Genomic DNA, 18613 nt, shown 5'->3' on the forward strand with positions numbered 1-18613 from the left:
TTCAAAGAAATAATATAACAAATATAAAAATAATGTTACGTCAACCCTGGACATTCTATTGGAAATTCTAAATATGTTGTTTTTAAATATTTTGTGATTTTCCACTTAAATTTTATGTGTCATAAAGGCGAAGAGAGTGATGCTTAATAATAAAGCTAAATGAAAAAAATATGTGTTAGCAAGAATGAGTCTAAGAGCAGAATGGTTACGTGCGATGCCCAGCAAGAGAGTAAAAAATTAGCTACAAGTCCTCTGTGCTACGTTAAAATCTGAATCCTTTCAGATATTCTTTCTTTCCCTTATTAATTTTACTTTCAGTTATTATAATAATGTTAATTACCAAAAAATATTAAATCTGCCTTAGATGAAACATTTTTTGAAAGAAATGAAAGATATGTGTGATTTTCTGTTGCTTTGGGAAACAGAACACAGGGAGCTAAGATGGGCACAGGGGATAAAGATGTCAGTCAGAAAGAACAAGCTGAGCACGTTGTCCTCATTGTTAAAAGTACTAGGAATTTTAATTTAAATGTCATTGAATTGATAATCTTGTTATGTCCGTTATTAAATAATGCCACCATTATTAAATGATGCTGTTACGTGTCAAGAAGCGTTAGATTACTCTTGTCGTTGGCATCAGCCTTGAGCACCTTACAAGTGACAGTGCGATTTAGCTCAGTTCCTCCCCCCACAATTTTGACGTAGAACGCCCCCGGTTGGTCGGGTCTAAGGGTCTCTTACCCCTCTTCCCTTCCACCAAACCATTTACAAACATCCATGCCTTCTCCGGGATTCAAACCGGGCGTTTCGGTATGGCAGTCAGCAACGCCAACCACTATACCGGTTGGGCGGCTTAATAGCTGATGATTTATCTCCCCAGTGGTGAGCACTTGACTATTTTCGCAATGGCGGGCATTGGCCACTCCTAAGGCTATAAGCGGTGGCCATTTTATTGTGGAGGAACTAAATAGGCATCCACGTTACCTCATATTGAGGGATCAGACAATTTACATTCATGCCTTCTCCGTGATTCGATCCCGAGCCCTTCGGTATCACACTCGGGTTTTCTAACCGCTATTCATCTGGGCGGCATAACTGACGATTAATCGAAACAGATTACACAATTTGTTTGTAGCATTCCCTTGTAGAGGACGCTAAAGTTTTCAAAATCCAATCCTAAAAGTATCTTGAACTTTTCGAATCCTTCATATAAGAATAATAATTGGGAAAAATTTCATTTGTTATTATAAATCATTAAATAAATGAAAATTTGAAATATAAGATTAATGAAAATCATACATAGAAATGCTGTTTTCAAAAATACCCCTTTTCATTAAAGCAGTACAAAATTTTGGTTAATGCAGTGCTTAACTAATGCCTTTGAATCATGGGGTTAATTTTTACAATAGAACAGAAGGAGAATTACTTTTAATACATATGAAAGCTATCAAGGGAATGCTAGGTGGCCGCCATAGGTGATATTGAGGATTGAGCTGCGTTGAAAAAATAGAAAAAATCGAGCTCTTTTTTTTTTTTTTTTTTTTTGTTTTGTTTCTATTAGACGTCTGTAACACTAATTTTTCCTAAGATTCTCGATGGTTAGTAAATTTTTATGTTAGTTCCCGAAATATTCGTACATAGAAAAAGGACGTGAAGATTCGAATTTTTGAATCTCCTTTATTTTTGAAGATTCGTAGACTTCGATAACCGAATTTCCCAACTCTGCTTTTTTGCAGCAGAATAATGAAGCCTGGTAAAAACACTTTTCGAAAGAATATGTCATCTTAAGGCCGTTAAATTCAGTTTATTTCCATAGTCATACTATTTGAAATGTTTACTACATCAAATGGAAATATTGTTTAGTTGCATGCTGGAAAGGTGATTCTCAAAACACCGAGTTTTAAGTTTTAAAAAAATTTAACAAACGAAACTTAAATTTGAATTATTAGCAAATAGCATAAATGACACTAGATCAGGGCTATGATCATTTATGAAATTATAATCATTTCTAAATTATATAAACAAATGATTTATAAATTTGATATAAACAAATGATTTTAGCAAATGGCATAAATTAAAATAGCAAATGGCATACAGATGTCTTAAAAAACTTACCTAAAATTGTGAGCAGTATCGTGATCAATTTCCACATATCGAGTGCCAAGTAGGAGTTTTGAAGTGATAATGATCGGTTTTCAGCCAAAGTTTTATTCGAGTTCGTTACTCACATATAAGTGTGAAAGATATGACTATTTAAACTGTCTTAAAGCGGTTTCTCTTTCATAACGAATATGATTCTTCAGCAACAGGAAGTATGTTTAGTAGATATTTTTAGAAAGGAAATCCTTGTAGGGAAACTGTCTTGAACGGAAACTTCGCGACGTCTTGCTTACTTATTGACTCTTACGATTTAGGGATATATACAGTCTAGTCTGTATGATACACGATTTTATACGAATTCATTCATATATATATATATATATATATATACATATATGAATGAATCATCGCGAACAATTGTGGCCCGGTGACATCTCGAACAATTGTGTGGTGAATATATATAAATATATATATATGAATATCTTATGAAACTATATGAATGAATATATATGTATATATATTGTTTCGCAAGAAAGCAAAGTTAAATTAAATTTAAATAATTCTTTGAGCCATTTTACTTTCTAACTGAAAACTTCACCAAAAATATCATTACTTGGTTATATATATATATATGTGTGTGTGCGTGTACACACACATGGGTGTTTTACGCATGATATATGTATAAAATAAATATGAACTATTTCAAGAATTTTTTTAATTTAAAATTTTGTTTTTATTAAAATTATTGAAGGTATTTTATATTTTGAATCAGTAATTTTTTTCTAAAAATATTCAGACTTCAGAAAATGTGTGGCTCATGTTATTTAAGCACCTAACATACACTGGCATTAAAAAGAAGCTACAACGTAGCTCATGTAAGAATGATTTTGCAGCTAGGAACAAGGTATATATATATATATAAGAGATATTTATTTTGCCATGCCTAACATTTCTGAAAAATGCGGAGAATTGTCTACTTCTTCAATATTAAATTTATATAAGAACGTAAGAAGTGTTATGAAAAGTTGGAGAAATATATGGAAAATATTAATGAGATGTGTGCCATCTCTGACCGAAATGCCAAATCTATAGCGATGTTTTAATGCTATGTATTAGACTACCAGGAGTTTCCACAGAAGCAACGTTTATTCAAAATTGATAGCATCTTGAAGTTTCTGAAGAGTCATTGATGGTGGGCTGCAGTCATGCAAGTCGGCGTCCTAATGCCATCCATGCATGTTCAGGGGATGGTTATTATGCGATTGCACTCTTAAACAGATTGAGAAAAAGGTTAAAAAATTATATTTCACCATTCATAACTTCACTTGTAAAATTTGTAGTTCACACATGTTTCTACCGATGCATGTCATGACTATTTCAGGCTTATTACATCTGGATTGCTTTCTCCAGATTGTAACACGTCTGGAAACACTATCCGAACAAAACCCCATATATATATATACCCATATATCCCATATATATATAAGACTTATCAATAACGAGGACTTGGTTTCAATTTTAGTACTCCAATCAAGATGGTCTCTGTACCACTTCAAACGGGTGCATTTATCAGACTGAGTTAGGTGGACAAAAGCCATGGATTAATTTACATACACCTTTCTTTTATGCAGCCTGTCTCTCATGGCGATATCTGATGTGTACACCACATAACTTTCTTGTACGGAATATTAAATTATACGTATTTGAAATTTTTCGCGGTTACAATACTTCCTTTTACTTCGTACTTGATTACCCAGATACCTGAATAATAAGGGATAGATTATTGAAAGGGAGCTGAAATAATCTTCCTTGCAATCTAGGAAATTATTGAACGTCATTTTTTTTAGCAGTGTTTTTTTCCAAATAACATTCTGAGACGTTATTATGGCACGTTTTCGATCATGAATTGGTTATCTGCTTACATAACCAGTGTCACTAGACAATTTCCAGATTATTGACGCTATGCTATTGACACTTATCTATTGTATGCTTGAAACCATTAAATGTAAAAGTTTAATTAGTCTGTCACTTTTAATTCTATATTTAAAACCATATTTTTAAAACGATAATTGTGAGCTTTTTATAGTCCGAAAGCATTCGGACTATAAAAAGTTCACAATTATTAAATTAATTATTAAACTAGTTAAAGTTCACAATTATTAATTATTTTAAAATTCTAATGGAAAGGATTATGCTTATGGAAGACATTTTCATTTTATATGTGTATTTTCATATTTTTTTCCCATGAAGCTGAAAATACATTTATTAATTGTTACAACATACTTAAATCTTGTATTTAATGTATTTTCATGACAATTTCATACTAATGCGCTTTTGCATATCATTAATTTCATCTCTTAATAACGATGATGGTATGTATGTGATATTAAATGGGAAGTAAATAAAATATATATTTTTTTAAATAAGTTCTTTGGAAATATTTCAGATTTAATCATTTAATATAATGCACTTCATTTCTCTTTCTAAACATTAAAAAGTAATAGAACAAGAAAGAAATTAGAAAGATCAGTAAGAAAATTAATTTTGCGATCCAAATCGGAAAATTTATAAAATTTAGCATAAATTAGAGTTTGGCAAGTGAACTCGTAACAGAACGAAAAGTCTGAAAAATAAAAAAAAATTAAAAAAATGTTTAGAGGTTGGCATACATATTTTTATTTTGCTCTATCATTTCTTTAAAAACTAGCCAATTGCGCGGCCAGTCGCTTAAAATAGTTGTCATAAAAAAGAAAAATATATAATGTTTTAAAAGAGTCCAGTTAGTATAATTTCATGTAAATAGTGAACATTTCTGATTAGACCTCTCGTGGTTTGATTGCATGTTTATTTAAATTAATTACATTAAAAACTAGTAAGAAATAAACTTAGAAACTGTGTTTATTGCTTTTAAATCGCTTAGTATATTACTCAGTAACCTTCCAGATTAAATTTGAAAGTATCTTTGGCTTTACTGAAGGGTAACACTTTGGCGAGTAGAAGATAAAAGTATTTTATTTCTAGACGAGGCAACACATTGCTTCCACAGAACAGAGTTTATTAATTAAAACTGACAAATAAATATCTTGCATTTTTTCGAAGTCTCGTGCGCTAGAGATAAAAATATTTTATTCTTACAGTGTTGCTATTGCTTGTATTCAAATCCCAGACTTCAGTCAAAAATTTATTAAAGCTTTACAAAATATGAAATAAATAATAAAGCAAATTATAAATTTAAAATTCAGACTTCCAGGTGCACTTGTTCGTGTGGAGGACTAGAATATTCAAAATGTGATGGCTGTAAGTATCGTCATTTTTCACAATGCAAGGAACATGCATGCATACATGCAGATTCTTCATTATTTAATTTCTTTAAAACTAATACAGTGCGATCATATTTAGTGGCAACTGAAGCAAGGCAAAATCCCATTTCGAGTCTAACAGTCCGATTTGCGATAAAAATATTTTTGCTTACCCAAATATCTTCAACTACCTTCAAACTGTATTTAATAATTAACACTACCTTTAACTGTATTAAACGGTAGGAAATCCGCATGCTAAAAATCATTTCTTAATAAAGCTTACGTGGGATTCATAAGAGATATTCCGCAAAATTCACCCACGTTATTTCGCATTGACGTCAAAGAAGTATGACGTCATGTTTTGGTGACGTTGATGTCTATCATTTAAGCAAGAACACTAACTTGCATTTGAAAAAAACTAGTTTATTTAACTTGATAAAAGCTGTGACATTAATTAGTGTACGTCAGCATCTATGTTTACGACAGCTTAAGGCAGAAAAAATTATATACGTACCAAAAAAATATTATTTTTATATTAGAGGTACTCCCATTAGAATTAGCTTATTCCTTGTCTACAATTATGCTCATTGTATTTTTCGTATCTATTATATTCATCAAACGCATACACTGTATTCATTGTGTATGTAAATACTGAATTCTTTCAAAGAAAATAATAAGAAAAACAATAGTAACTGAGGATTCAGATCGGTACAAAATCCAAATTCGAAATTTGTCTTCGAGAGAGATTTTTAAGTTGGTTTGGTTAATTACGGTAAAGCCTCGAGGGCTGTCTGTCAAAGGGGAGGGATGCCATCGTGGAGGACTTTCTACAAGAAAATGGCTCGTATACACGTTACTAGGAAAATGCCCTAGCAGCCAGCTCGTTCGCGGAGTTCGAACTTCGAACCGAACTACCGCAGTATTCAGTGACTTTATCGCTTGGACCATGATGGGTCTTGAGATTTTTAAGATCAAACCTTTCTATATCTTCCTATATTAAGTTGACTACCGTTTGAATGAATGTATATTAGTAACAGATAAAATAACAAATATATTAAAATTTGAGGTGTTATGTAAATTAAAATAATATACAGTTTTAAAAACTGCCTTCTAAAGTAGTACTTTGTGATCGAGATTTTTTAAAATTTTGTTGCATCTTAATTTTAAGAAAGTAAATCATTACATGTAATGTACAGTTTACATTAATGTAGCATATTTCTCGAATTATCTGAAGATGGTCATTTCGAGCAACTGAATATCGGATGAGAGAAAGGAAATGTAACGCAAAAATTTACCACACGTAATAATGATCAAATGTATTACACTGACTGCAATTCTCTGGATCTCTAACCAACTTTTCTAAAACATCAGTGATTACTGATAAGCTTTAGTGTCAGTTTCAGTGCATCGACCGTCTTCATCAAGGTTGAAAGCGGAAATGTTTCTTATATGGCTCGAAAAAAATTTGAATAAACACTGCAAAGTAAACAAAACTGAAAAACTTTCAGATGTTTCAAGTTGTGGAAAAGTTGTGTAGTGGAAAATAATACTATAATGGCATGAAAGGAAGACGAAATTCTGTCTTTATTCCAGCAATAGAGGATTTTTTAATGGTTCCTCCTGCTTCATTAATTAGTAAAGCAGTTTTAATAATTGCAATATACTTTGCTTTTTGTTTATTCGGTTATCAGTGAAAGTCATGTTTTTAAACAGAAAGCTATTAACATGCATAGATGTTTACGTGGTTTTCTCCTTCTGTAACGTGGACACGAGCCAGTTTCCCTTAGATGGTTCTTCCCAAAAGTATTCCTCCTCTATAGGCAGTCAGTCCACCGACCAGACAGTATAATGGTTAGGGGAGCCTGACTGCGATACTGAAGGGCCAGCGTTCGAACCCCGGAGAAGGCATGGATGTAAAATTGTCTGTCCCTTCATAGGGGGTAACGGTGGCCGCCTATTACGCGCCTTCACAATGAAATGGCCTCCATTTCCGGCCTTAGTAGTGGCCAATGCCGTTGAAGGCAAGTGCCCGCCATTGGGAAAAAAAAAAATAGGCAGTCAGTGTTCTTTGCCATAAAACCAAACCATATCAAAACCGGCCGCCAGTGAATCCCATTTCAGAATGATGATCGATATAAGGCTTGAATCAATGTTGCCATTAGGCGGGCAGTATGAGAGTTTGGGTAATATTTGCTTATTTTGTGTTCATTTTGATTTCAGCGGATTCCAATTTTAACAGAAAATATTTCAATCAAGCCTGCTATTCATTCTTCTACTATTATATTGTAGACACATTAGGTATTTTTCTTTTTTTGGAAGCAGGAGAAGGGAAAAATGAGCTACGCCTTCGCCGGCCAAGGAGCACTGGAATACACGCCCAGCGTGCAGACTACCACACCACGAAGCCATACTAAGAAGGCGGAAGAAATACCTTATATAGTCTCCCTGCTAAAGGGCGACTTGGGGTTTTAGGGGACTCAATCGCCAAAGGCTGGGTGTAGCGAATCACCATCCACCACCCTTTAAGTTCGGGCGCCACTGTAGAGACATTAGGATTATTTTGGAAGCAGGCAAGATGAAAAATAAGCAACGCCCTCGTCGGGAATCGAACCACGGACCTCTGGAATACGCATCCAGTGTGCACACCACCACTCCACGAAGACATGCTAAGAAGGCGGGAGAAATACCTCTAGTTTTGATATGGAGCGATACATGTCTGCAGTAAGGCTAAAGATCGTAACAGTTTTATTTGGAAAACGGAAGAAGCATTGTTTCTACTCAAACTTACAACGATATTTCAGTGTCAGATATGCTGTTTTTAACCCTACGATATTGCAACTTGGAGCAAATTTGAAGAGACGGGACCAATAGGAGATGAAAGGAGGGCAGGATGACTTTATACTGAAGATGTGCTAAAAGGAGCTCATAATTTGCAGACAGAACATCATTTATTGGACAGCATTTATCGTAAATAAAAACTTCTAAAAGCACACTTTGCATTACGAGTTTTAAAATATAAATTTACTTAACTTATAAGGTATTTTCTCCCCCTTTTTGATGCTTTCGTGATGTAACGGTTAACACACTCAGCGCGTATTCGAGAGGTCCAGGTTCGAGTCGCGCCGAGGGCGCTGCTTATTTTTCTCGTCTCCTATTTCATAAAAGCCAAATGACTCTACAGTGGCGCTCGAACTAAAAGATGGCGCATGATGATTCTTCAGCACCAGGATTTGGCAATTGGGTCCCCTAATCCCCAGTAGTCTATTAAAAGGGGGAAGTATATAAGGTATTTTCTCCCTCCTTTCTTCATGCCTTCGTAGTGTAACGATAGCACACTAGGCGCGTATTAAAGAGTTGCAAGTTCAAGTCCCGGCGAAGGCATTGCTCATTTTTCATGTCTCTTGCTTCCAAATAACTTAATGACTTTACAAACATTTCGTATACCTTTATTAAATTTAAAATCGTTAAGGTACATTTGGGGCCATACATATATATATATATATTAATTGGATTATGGCGACGCACACAAGTTCGTTATATTTGGAGCTTATATTTTTTTCATAATCTTTAATTGGCAAAGACTGCGTTGATTTTCTCATTTTTAGAAACATCCTGCCAACAAAGCACTTTATGGCCCCCTACTTTGAACATGTTTTTGTACTTGCAGCCTGGATAAGAAAAATTCAAATCTAAAATTGGTTTTATTCGATTTAAAAACAACTGAATTTTAAGCAACTTATCTCAGGTAATATAGCGACATGTTTTTAACTTTGGAGGTAACGTATGGTTTATGATTTCGGTGGTTATGTATTAGGTATTCATTCGCGAATAGTTTTCGGGTTTTTTTTAAATATATTTATATTTCCATTATTATAATATCAAAATAAAATATTCGTATTAATTTACTGGCACACACAGAGCGCTTTCAAGATTTAAATGAAAACGTCCTTGCAGTAATGGAAAAAAGTAACTGTTTTTTCCTACGGAACAAGCCCTTGCTTCTCTAGAAAGCTGTTGTAAGTTATCATGTTAATTTCCGTCTAATCTAATTTGCCTGCTAATATCGATAGCCACATGAGAATTTCTTTCCTGCCGGACGTTAAATATCCTGCAATTAAAAACCGATTGGAACACAGTTGGCATAAAAAGAGGGCCCATTTTACTCAATAAAATAATTACAATTTCTTTCGCCAAACGATCGCTTTGATATTCAGCATGTGGAAACTAAGTTTGCTGCTGTTTTTAGGTAAGTTCCCTGAAACTTCGTTTTGAAACAATATGTAGTGACTTAGAAAACGTTCCTCTTTAATGGTCCGCTCTTCCAAAAAAATAATGTAAAGTCTTTGGCAGACGTATAGGGAAAGAATATTCTTGTGGAAATTTAGCAGGGTTGTGGAGTCGGTAGGAAAAATGACCGACTCCGACTTCTGGAATTTTTGACTCCGACTCCCTCATATATGGCCTCATATATAAGAAAGAAATTATGACTATTTGCGAAGCATAGAAATGCAATGTTTTAAAATCCCATACTTAATAGCAATAAAAAGGGCGGTAGGTTCTTGACACTGCATTTTATTCTCATTGCTAAAATGTTAATTATTTCACATTCATTAGTCAGTTAATCATCTTCTGTCAGGCTGTCACCTTTTCAGTTTAAGTTTGATTCATCGTATTATAAAAAAATTAATTTATGTCATTACCTTCCCTTATGTATACTACGAACACAGAGGTCATAATGCAAAACGTACTGTATTAATTTCTTGCCCAGTTTTCGGAAAAGGTTTGTTGTACAAAGAAACTCGGTTTCGAGTCTTTATCCTCCTGTATCCATATTTATTTTGCCTCGAGAATGCACAGTTGATTATATAATTATTGTTGAAACTTATAGCAATGTTGGATATTAAGCAAAACGCACTCTAGAAAAATTCTGTAAAAATTATACACGGTTTCACCGTTTTTAAACTGTTCTGTTGTTTGTATGAAGTAGTAAAATAAATTTTGTATAAAAATATAAAATCAAGATTTGAAATTTTCTGTAGCAGAATAAAGATAAATATTCCCTGTAATTGTTAGTTAACTGATAATAAAAGACCTCATTTCAAAGAGCTTAATTATAAAGTAATTAATATAAAGAAGCACATTTTAAAATTTTTGTCTGTACAGGTTATAAAAGTTTTATTTTCTCTGGTAGCATAAACTAGTGGCAAAACTCCTAACAGACTGGCATCAAATTAGTGCTGAATATGAAAATAACGACAAAGTCTTGAGAAGATTAAAAATTAATCTTTTTTTTTATTAATTAAGTAATTTAACGGAAGAACATACCTCGAGCTTGAAAAACTCAGCTAAAATTTATGGCGAGGTAAATTAAAGTAATATTTAGTTTAAAATTTAAATAAGCTAGTCAAGGACTACACAATTCAACTTAACGCGAAGTCGGCTTACAAATCTAACCGGGTAAGTATTTGAATATTCGGCAGCAAATAATGCAAAACCGAAACATTCAAGCTATCAGAGCTGGGAGAAACGTATCGTGCATACACACTGGCAGAAATACGCTCTGTCGTATAATCCAACAACCTCAGCTTTTAAATACGCAATCTAATTTGCATTCTGGTTAGAACGGAAAAAGAAGGGATGTTAAAAATCTAAATCATAAAATAATTGGTTACGCAAAGTAATAATAACCTTACAAGGTAACTGATATAAAGCAATATGTTCCTTAAAATAAATCTGATCCTGCTAACGAAATTGTAGGAGCTATGTGAAGAAAGAGAAAAAGAATGAAAATGTTGCTGCAACTGACAAATTTCGAATTAGAAATTCCTCCAGAGGACTCTAAACGCAATCGATGGCAGGTGTTAAACTGAGAGATGAAACAAAACACATTAAATTATATTAGCGATGAAATCGGTTTTGTTGCTGTTGTTAGTTATGCTCACTTGTCTGACAGCGACATCAGACCAAGCCCACGAAATTCTTCTTGGCAAGAAGCGCTCAAGATACGCTTCTCGTTGGCAAAATCCTTGAGCATCTTACAGATGGCGGTGCGATTTTGCTCAGTTTCGTCCCCAATTTTGATGAAAGCATCCAGGGGGGCGAGTGCAAGGGTCTCCCCCCTCTACCAAACCCACACAAGAGGTATTTCTGCTAGCCGGATATTTAGAATGCAGCCATGCCGCACCGAAACTTTGCATACATTTACAAACATCCATGCCTTCTCCAGGGATTCGAACCCAGGTTCTTCGGCACGGCAGTCAGCGACGCTAACCACTATACTGGTTGGGCGACTGAAATCGGTTTTAAAAATTATTATATGACATTTTCGATTGACCAAAATTACTCTGAGATGGACAGCTTAAAAAATGTAGATTTAAATGGTATTTGCTAGGAACAGCTGATGTCAGAAATATATCTACGATAGTATTCCCCCTTTGTTTAAATATGGTAAAGTGCAGAGGACATCAGCGTAAGGAAAACCGCCCAACAGGTATGGAGGTTAGCGACGCTGACTGCCGTGGCGAAGGGCCCGTGTTCGAATCTCGAAGAAGGCATACATGTTTGTAAATATATAGTGTCAGTGCGGCATGAGAGCAGTCTACATATGCTGGAGCCGAAAGCTCTCTCGAGAAGTTGGAGGTAGGGGAAGACGAGTGGAGGACATTTCCCCCCCTGGGGTGCTGTCCAACAAAATTGGGAGGGGACTGAGCTGAATCGCGCTGTTATTTGTATGGTGCTCAAGACCGTTGGCAACGGAAGGCGTTCCTTTCCAGGAGGAATTTCGTGGGCTTGGGCTGACTATAGCTCAGACAAGTAAGCTACTCACACGTACTGTACTCGAATTCCAATGTTTAGATTTCCTGTGACAGTTTTCATTAGCTTTTATCTTATAACATCTTCTGGTCCCAGAAACATGTCCTTTTGGCTCTGCAAAGCAAACTTTAAGTGAAAAGAAAGCATTTTTACTACAAGTCCAGAAAAAATACTGATATCGACGTTTCAAGAACCTAACCCTCTGACTGCTCAATTTGTGGATCGAAATCGCTTCCAAATTTTTTTTTTTTTGGTTCATTTTATAAATCTATACATATTTGAGAATTGAAAAATGCACTTTTTCTTTCTAGAAAATATTTTTTATTTAGATTTTCATCATGAGAAATTAAGTTGCCAGAAAAATCAATTTCGGATATTATCACCAAAAAAATCTTTTTTTAAATAAATTTCAGTCGAATTACAGTTAATTTCTATTTATTGTATAATATAAAAAGGTAAAATGTATAAAATTTAAGAAAATATGAAGAGCTGAGGGAAAAATACCTTAGAAATGCAGCTTAGTATGATAGAGTTCAAAACAGGGTTTAAGGCAAAGTCCAGCTTCACAGTCTTTGCACCAGATTCAATAAATCTAATTAAGAATTAATATAATTATTAACCTAATCAATAAATCTGATTAATAATTTAATTAAATAATCAAGATAATCGCTGAACGTTTTTTAACAGCCATTTTTGCAAGAAAAAAGCGGCAAAAAGTGAAGTTTGAGCGGTAATACCAAGTACCTTCAAATGCCGCGATTTAGTGGACAACTAACGATATCTGTTGGCCAAAATGTAAACTAAACGTCTAATACTGTATATAATTTATTTCAATGGTTAAACGGGGAAAAAACGGGATGCGCTCCTCGATAAAGGAAAAAAAAAAAAAAAAGAACATGCCCGCAGAAATTGCGGGATGAGCAAATTTTGCTACATTTGAGTTGCCCGTGGAAATAGCGGGATGAGCAGTCAGAGGGCTAAACGCGAGTACGTTTTAATCATAAAAGGGAATCCATCAGAAAAGATTTTGTTAAAATCTTATTTTATTATTAAAGAACTCGAAACTTATGATTTATTATGGTTGTTGAAGCATCGTTAAAAAATGTTTTAATTCCGTACGAAAGAATTAAATTACACTGCATTTCATTTTACTTTCAGGCCTTCTTGCAGTCAATAAAGCATGTGAAGAAAATATTATAAGGGGATGTTTGGATGAGCTAGCGGCAGATATGGAGTCACTTAGAGGCTTACCGAATGAAGACGAATTACGACGAATTTGCCCGTATGTATACAATAGACTCATTTATTTCAATAAAAAATTAAAATGATATGCTTTTGGAATCGTATTAAATCATTTGTATTTCTGTAAAATGATTCACGCTAATTATGTTTTCCAAATAAAAATCTACCTGCAGTTGCACGGCAGGAATTTTCTATAACATATCTTCTAAATCGAGTGAAATGAATTTAGAAAAGCTGTATTTATGTGTAGTATTCAGAACGAAACTACGATTTTGCTTAGTTAGGGTCCTTAGTCTACGATTTGTTTAGATTAGTCCTCACTGTCGTTGTATAGTTTCTAATTATGATATAGCAGCTGCGATCATTAGTGATTATTTATGAAGTACAATTTTCTATGTGCGCGTGAAGCGCTATTTAATAATTAAATCAGTTGCTTCAATATCCAGCAAATATTCCAATATGGGAACTGACGTGAAACTTTTATTAATCTTATAAATGCATCCTCACTTCTCATCTAAAAGTTTAGATGCAGCGTTTCTCAATCTTTTGACTAACGCGTACCATCTAAACAAAAACCTTTAGTACCACTACTACAAAGTACCACTACTACCACCATTTTCAAACAAAGCTCAGATCGCATAAATTTACGAGTGTTAGAGAAAACAATCAATCAGGATGTTGGGGTTTTGATTTTTGAATTTAATAGTTTAAAATACTTTGCTTCTTTGCGTACCATCTATTTTTATCTTGCGTACCCCGGTTGAGAAGCCCTGGCTTAGAGGCTTTAAAAAGCTTTTAAATTAAGGCATTTTTAATCATTCTGTATAATTTATTTCACAGATTAATATCATTCATTTTAATTACTACAGAAGGGTTATTAATGAAAATTAATTGATGTTATTAATGTTAAAATTAGTTGTTTGGTAGAAAAAAGTATTTCATTATTATATATTAGAAAAAGATTATTTGGAAAATTCGAATATATTTTAAATTTCTTGAATTGAAAACCACGGGAAATAAGAGGGTTCAATTAAAAATTCAAAATAATGACTCGATAATTACATAATGCTATTTTACAGATTAGAATTATAAATGTGAATAACTAATGAATTCATAGACAAAAGAACCTATGACAACAGACATCCGTGTTCCTGAATTGGAATATGCCAAAATTATGTAGAAAAATTTCGCAACATCAATTATACGTCTGTTGAAGGTAGATGACAATAAAATCCAAATGCAGTTGTTATTGAAATTCTGATTATTAACTGAACATCGGAGAGAATAAGAGGAAGCACGAGTTTTGATATAAGTTTATTAAAGTATTTTCATTTCTATTGTTAATGTGAATTTAGATGAAAGGATTTTAAACATGGATGATCGATTAACTGATAATTTGACAATGCCAGAATGATGTTGCAAATTAGATTATCATTACTGAAATATCATTAAAGTTATTCCAAAATTCACTTAAGGGCTTAATTTAAAATGATGCGAATTATTTGCATAACTTTTTTACGCAAATATTGATACTTATAAATTATATTATTAAATATTTTTATTATTGTTACTTTTAAAATTACTTTCGATCGTAAGGAAAAGCAATTATATTGCACACATGGTTTTAAGCATTTATGTATGAAATATTATGCCTATAAATTGAAACATAGGAATTTTATTAAAAAAATAATAAATTAAGAATATTCAACAAAATGTGTCAATTACGAAAAATATCAGATTTTGTATCAAAATAATATTCTTTGCTTTCTTGTTTTCGGAAGAGGGATGTTAGAGACTTTCGAATGCATTCGAAAGAGAGCTCTAGCTTGTAGAAGAGGCACCCCGGAGGAGGCAGCCAGACGGCAAGATGACTTAGAAGATGCGAGATCCGCTCAGCTTTTCCTCAATATTGAATCGCTCGTAAAAGATCTATGCGATGAAGATACCAGCTTGCATAAAAGTAAGCACAGCGTGAAAAAGTACCATATTTAAATAATTTGGAAATAATTCTATAACTTGGCAGAAATGTCCGTGACGCATGTTTTAAATGATAATCTAATTTAGTTTCGAAAGCTGATCATAACAAGTGAAGATCTCAAAAATTTATTTCATTAAGATTTAATTCTTTTCAAATTTTATTTTTGATTGCAACTATTAAAATGCATTAATTTACATTTTATTTATTATAAAATAAATTATCAGAAAAACATTTTTTTTTAAATTTAAGGAATATATAGGCATCTTGAGTTTTGAGTAGGATATGATAGCAAAAGGAAAATTTTCTGCTGGACCTTATGAGGTATTTCTCCCTCCTTCCAGCATGCCTTCGTGATGCAACAGTAGCACGCTCGGTCCGGGAGGTCCAAGTTCGGGAAGTCCGGTTCGAATCCCGGCGAGAGCATTGCTTATTTTGCACGTCTCCCGCATAAAAAAAACCTAATAACCCCACAATTGTGTTTAGAAAATAAATGTTCAAAAATAAATAAAAAGAATTGTCCCTTCTCGCCACATTCGCAATTTTGATCTCATCGGTGAAATATCTCAAATTTGATCATTTTGTCCGATTTTCATTATCGATCATTCGACATATTCTATTTAGGCAGTATTCTGAAATCGTACAGTATATAAACAGAAATCTTAACGATTGTAACCTAAGAAAGCTTTATTTAAAGTTTGTTAATAAATTAAACTTATTGGTAAACATGTTTCGACATATGAAGAGCTAATAATGCGAAGCTTTACACTCCTGATTTATCAGATTTAAAATATAAATATTACTTAAATAAAGCTAATGACAGTATACATTTCAATTTATTATTCGAATTTTCCCAATTTTTTCCCTCTCGCAAGTTAAATAATATTGAATATAAAAATGTTAGGTTAAAGTCGCTGTAAGCTGAAAGACAAAGTTCATTTCGGTGGAAATATTAAGGAAAATTAAAATAACTAAAGTCGACACATATAAATCTGAAATTCTGAATTTTAAGTTTTTTAAAATAATTACTCTTTAAGATACAATTTAAATTTATTTAAAAAGATAATTCGAACAAAGCCACGTTAAATTTGAACTTTTATATTTTAGTCACTATAAAATACATGATTATCAAATTTATGCATATGTATATAAAGTATTATTCAGTACACATTTAGGCTTCATTTATTTTGGTATCAAATGCCAAATTTGTTTAAACTTTATTTTATAATGCAGGCTATATACGTACTCACCACTGTACCAGTGAATATTTTAGTGAGCCTAAAATGCAGTGCAGAAGAGAAGCAGAGGCTGCATATGCAGCTTACAGAGATTTGACAGAAAATCTGCCAGAGGGAAATGACATCGAAGAGACTGGAAAAGGAGAATGCTTGTAAGTGATTCAGGGATTATAAATTAATAAATTGATTATCCTATTGTTTTTAAAATAGTACTTATTGTAGGGTTATTAAGAAAGCAGCAAATGAGTAATGATTTTATCCATAACAATCGCAACTCTATATTTTTGCTTTGCAGCGATGTGTCCTACTAATACGTAAAAGTAAATTGTTATATTAACACTATTTTACTTTTATGGGCTGTTTCATAAAATTATTGTATTGAGTGTAATCATGAAAAGTCCAGTTCTTATGTCAATTTAAATTTTGAGACATAAAGTATAAAGAATCTTTATGTCCAAAGACCATCTTTATGTCTTATCTTACCATCTTTACGTCAAAGTTCTTATACATGTGGAGCTATTCTTAATACCGATTAATTTTGATAGTCTGCTCATATATCTAATTGTTTTCCTATCTATCACGATGTTTCTTATTCATTAAATGAAGAGTTAATAAAGCAGTATTAGAGGGGATTTCTAGTTGAATTATCGTGTTAATATTTGGGCTTATATATGATTAAAACAACTAAAACAAAAATAATCGCATAATAGTATTAATTTTTGTCCCATGGATTATTGTGTATACTGCAGTTGCTATTATGGCTTGAGATTGATCATTTGAGATTGTACTTCAAGTCAGCCTCCATTCGAGTGTGGTACAACCTAAATGAAAATAAAATGAAGGAAAAAAATACTTCGAAAAGAAATACTTGGTAAAAAAATATACGGTAAAAAAAAAGAGAGAAGAAGAATTTGAAAAGAAATATCAAATATTTTTCTCTTCGAACTAGTAGAACGGCCTTCCTTCTTTAAATAAAGGAAGTTTGCTAAAACCTGTATATTGCTGTATTCTTGGTCAATAGTTCGAAAATGTAAATGATTCCAGAGCTAGTTAAGACAGCCGCAATTCAGATGCAAATTAAAAATAGTAAACGTAAATGAAATATAACTTCATATATAAATGAAAAATATGAAAATATAGTAAATATTATTTCATTATCTTTCCATAGGGTCCAGGCATACGCTTTCGCATGCATAGCACACGATCTTCAAACTGCGTGCGGTGAGGAAGCTCGAGCAGTTTTGGGAGAAATTATCCAAAGGTCAAAAATTTCGAAACTGACCACCTGCTCAGACGTAAACATCGAAGAACTAAAAGCTAACTTCCTCGAATCCTTGAACTTGGAGGAGGAACGAAGAGATATTTTCTCTTCAGCTTTCTTCATGATAAAGAAGAAGAAGTAATCAGTGGTCCGTGACTGCAAAATAACCTATAACCTAAATCCATTAAATATTCATTTAATGGGTAACACGAACTTTTTGCATTTGTCTGAAAGAATTACAAATTATTTCGTAACGTTTCATTAAAATTTGAAGTAAGGAAATAAATCGTTATTTTATTTGATATGCAATGCATCGTTTCTTTCACATCGTTCTTCCACATTTCACTGAAGTATTCAGTAATAACATATATGGGACAACAGCAAAAAATATTCGACTTTTAAAAGGAAGGCTATTTTATTTCTAATGAATATGCTTTGCTATACACAGGGCTAGCATAAATGATTCATACATTTTGAAAAGGGTATATTTTCAAAAGTATTATGCGTACACACATGAAAAATATGTGAAAAGAACCACAAACTCACCAAGGATTTTTCACTATTTCATCAAGTTTACCGGAGAAGTGGAATGTTGCTTCATCGCTGAATATTATCTTGGTGGCGAAATCTTCGTTCCCCAATGTTGACAAAATTCTAGTCGACGGGCGTATTCCTCCGATTTTAA

General features: G+C 33.0%; 2 protein-coding genes across 6 annotated transcripts in view; one reads left to right on the top strand and one right to left on the bottom strand.

Moving 5' to 3' along the window:
• The window catches only part of LOC118196766 (uncharacterized), a 30825-nt gene extending 25230 nt beyond the window's left edge, over positions 1-5595 (bottom strand). For 2 of the 5 annotated variants that reach the window (XM_035368229.2, XM_035368228.2), the window contains exon 1: positions 2116-2291. In XM_035368229.2, the coding sequence (XP_035224120.1) occupies positions 2116-2152 (37 nt within the window). In that variant the 5' untranslated portion in view covers positions 2153-2291. Of the gene's footprint in view, positions 1-2115; positions 2293-5572 lie in introns of those variants that run through there. The other 3 variants (XM_035368226.2, XM_085817774.1, XM_035368225.2) reach the window with 3 other exon arrangements.
• Positions 5596-9488: 3893 nt separating this feature from the next.
• LOC118196767 (uncharacterized) lies at positions 9489-18230 on the top strand. Its single transcript, XM_035368230.2, has 5 exons — positions 9489-9645; positions 13371-13494; positions 15236-15414; positions 16663-16819; positions 17836-18230. The coding sequence occupies exons 1-5, from the start codon at positions 9615-9617 to the stop codon at positions 18068-18070; spliced, it is 726 nt and encodes a 241-aa protein (XP_035224121.1). The 5' UTR covers positions 9489-9614; the 3' UTR covers positions 18071-18230.
• The last annotated feature ends 383 nt before the right edge of the window (positions 18231-18613 follow it).

Source organism: Stegodyphus dumicola, chromosome 5, assembly GCF_044657685.1.
Source record: "Stegodyphus dumicola isolate Sdum_Otavi_A_Nest chromosome 5, ASM4465768v1".
Classification (NCBI taxonomy): Eukaryota; Metazoa; Arthropoda; class Arachnida; order Araneae; family Eresidae; genus Stegodyphus; species Stegodyphus dumicola.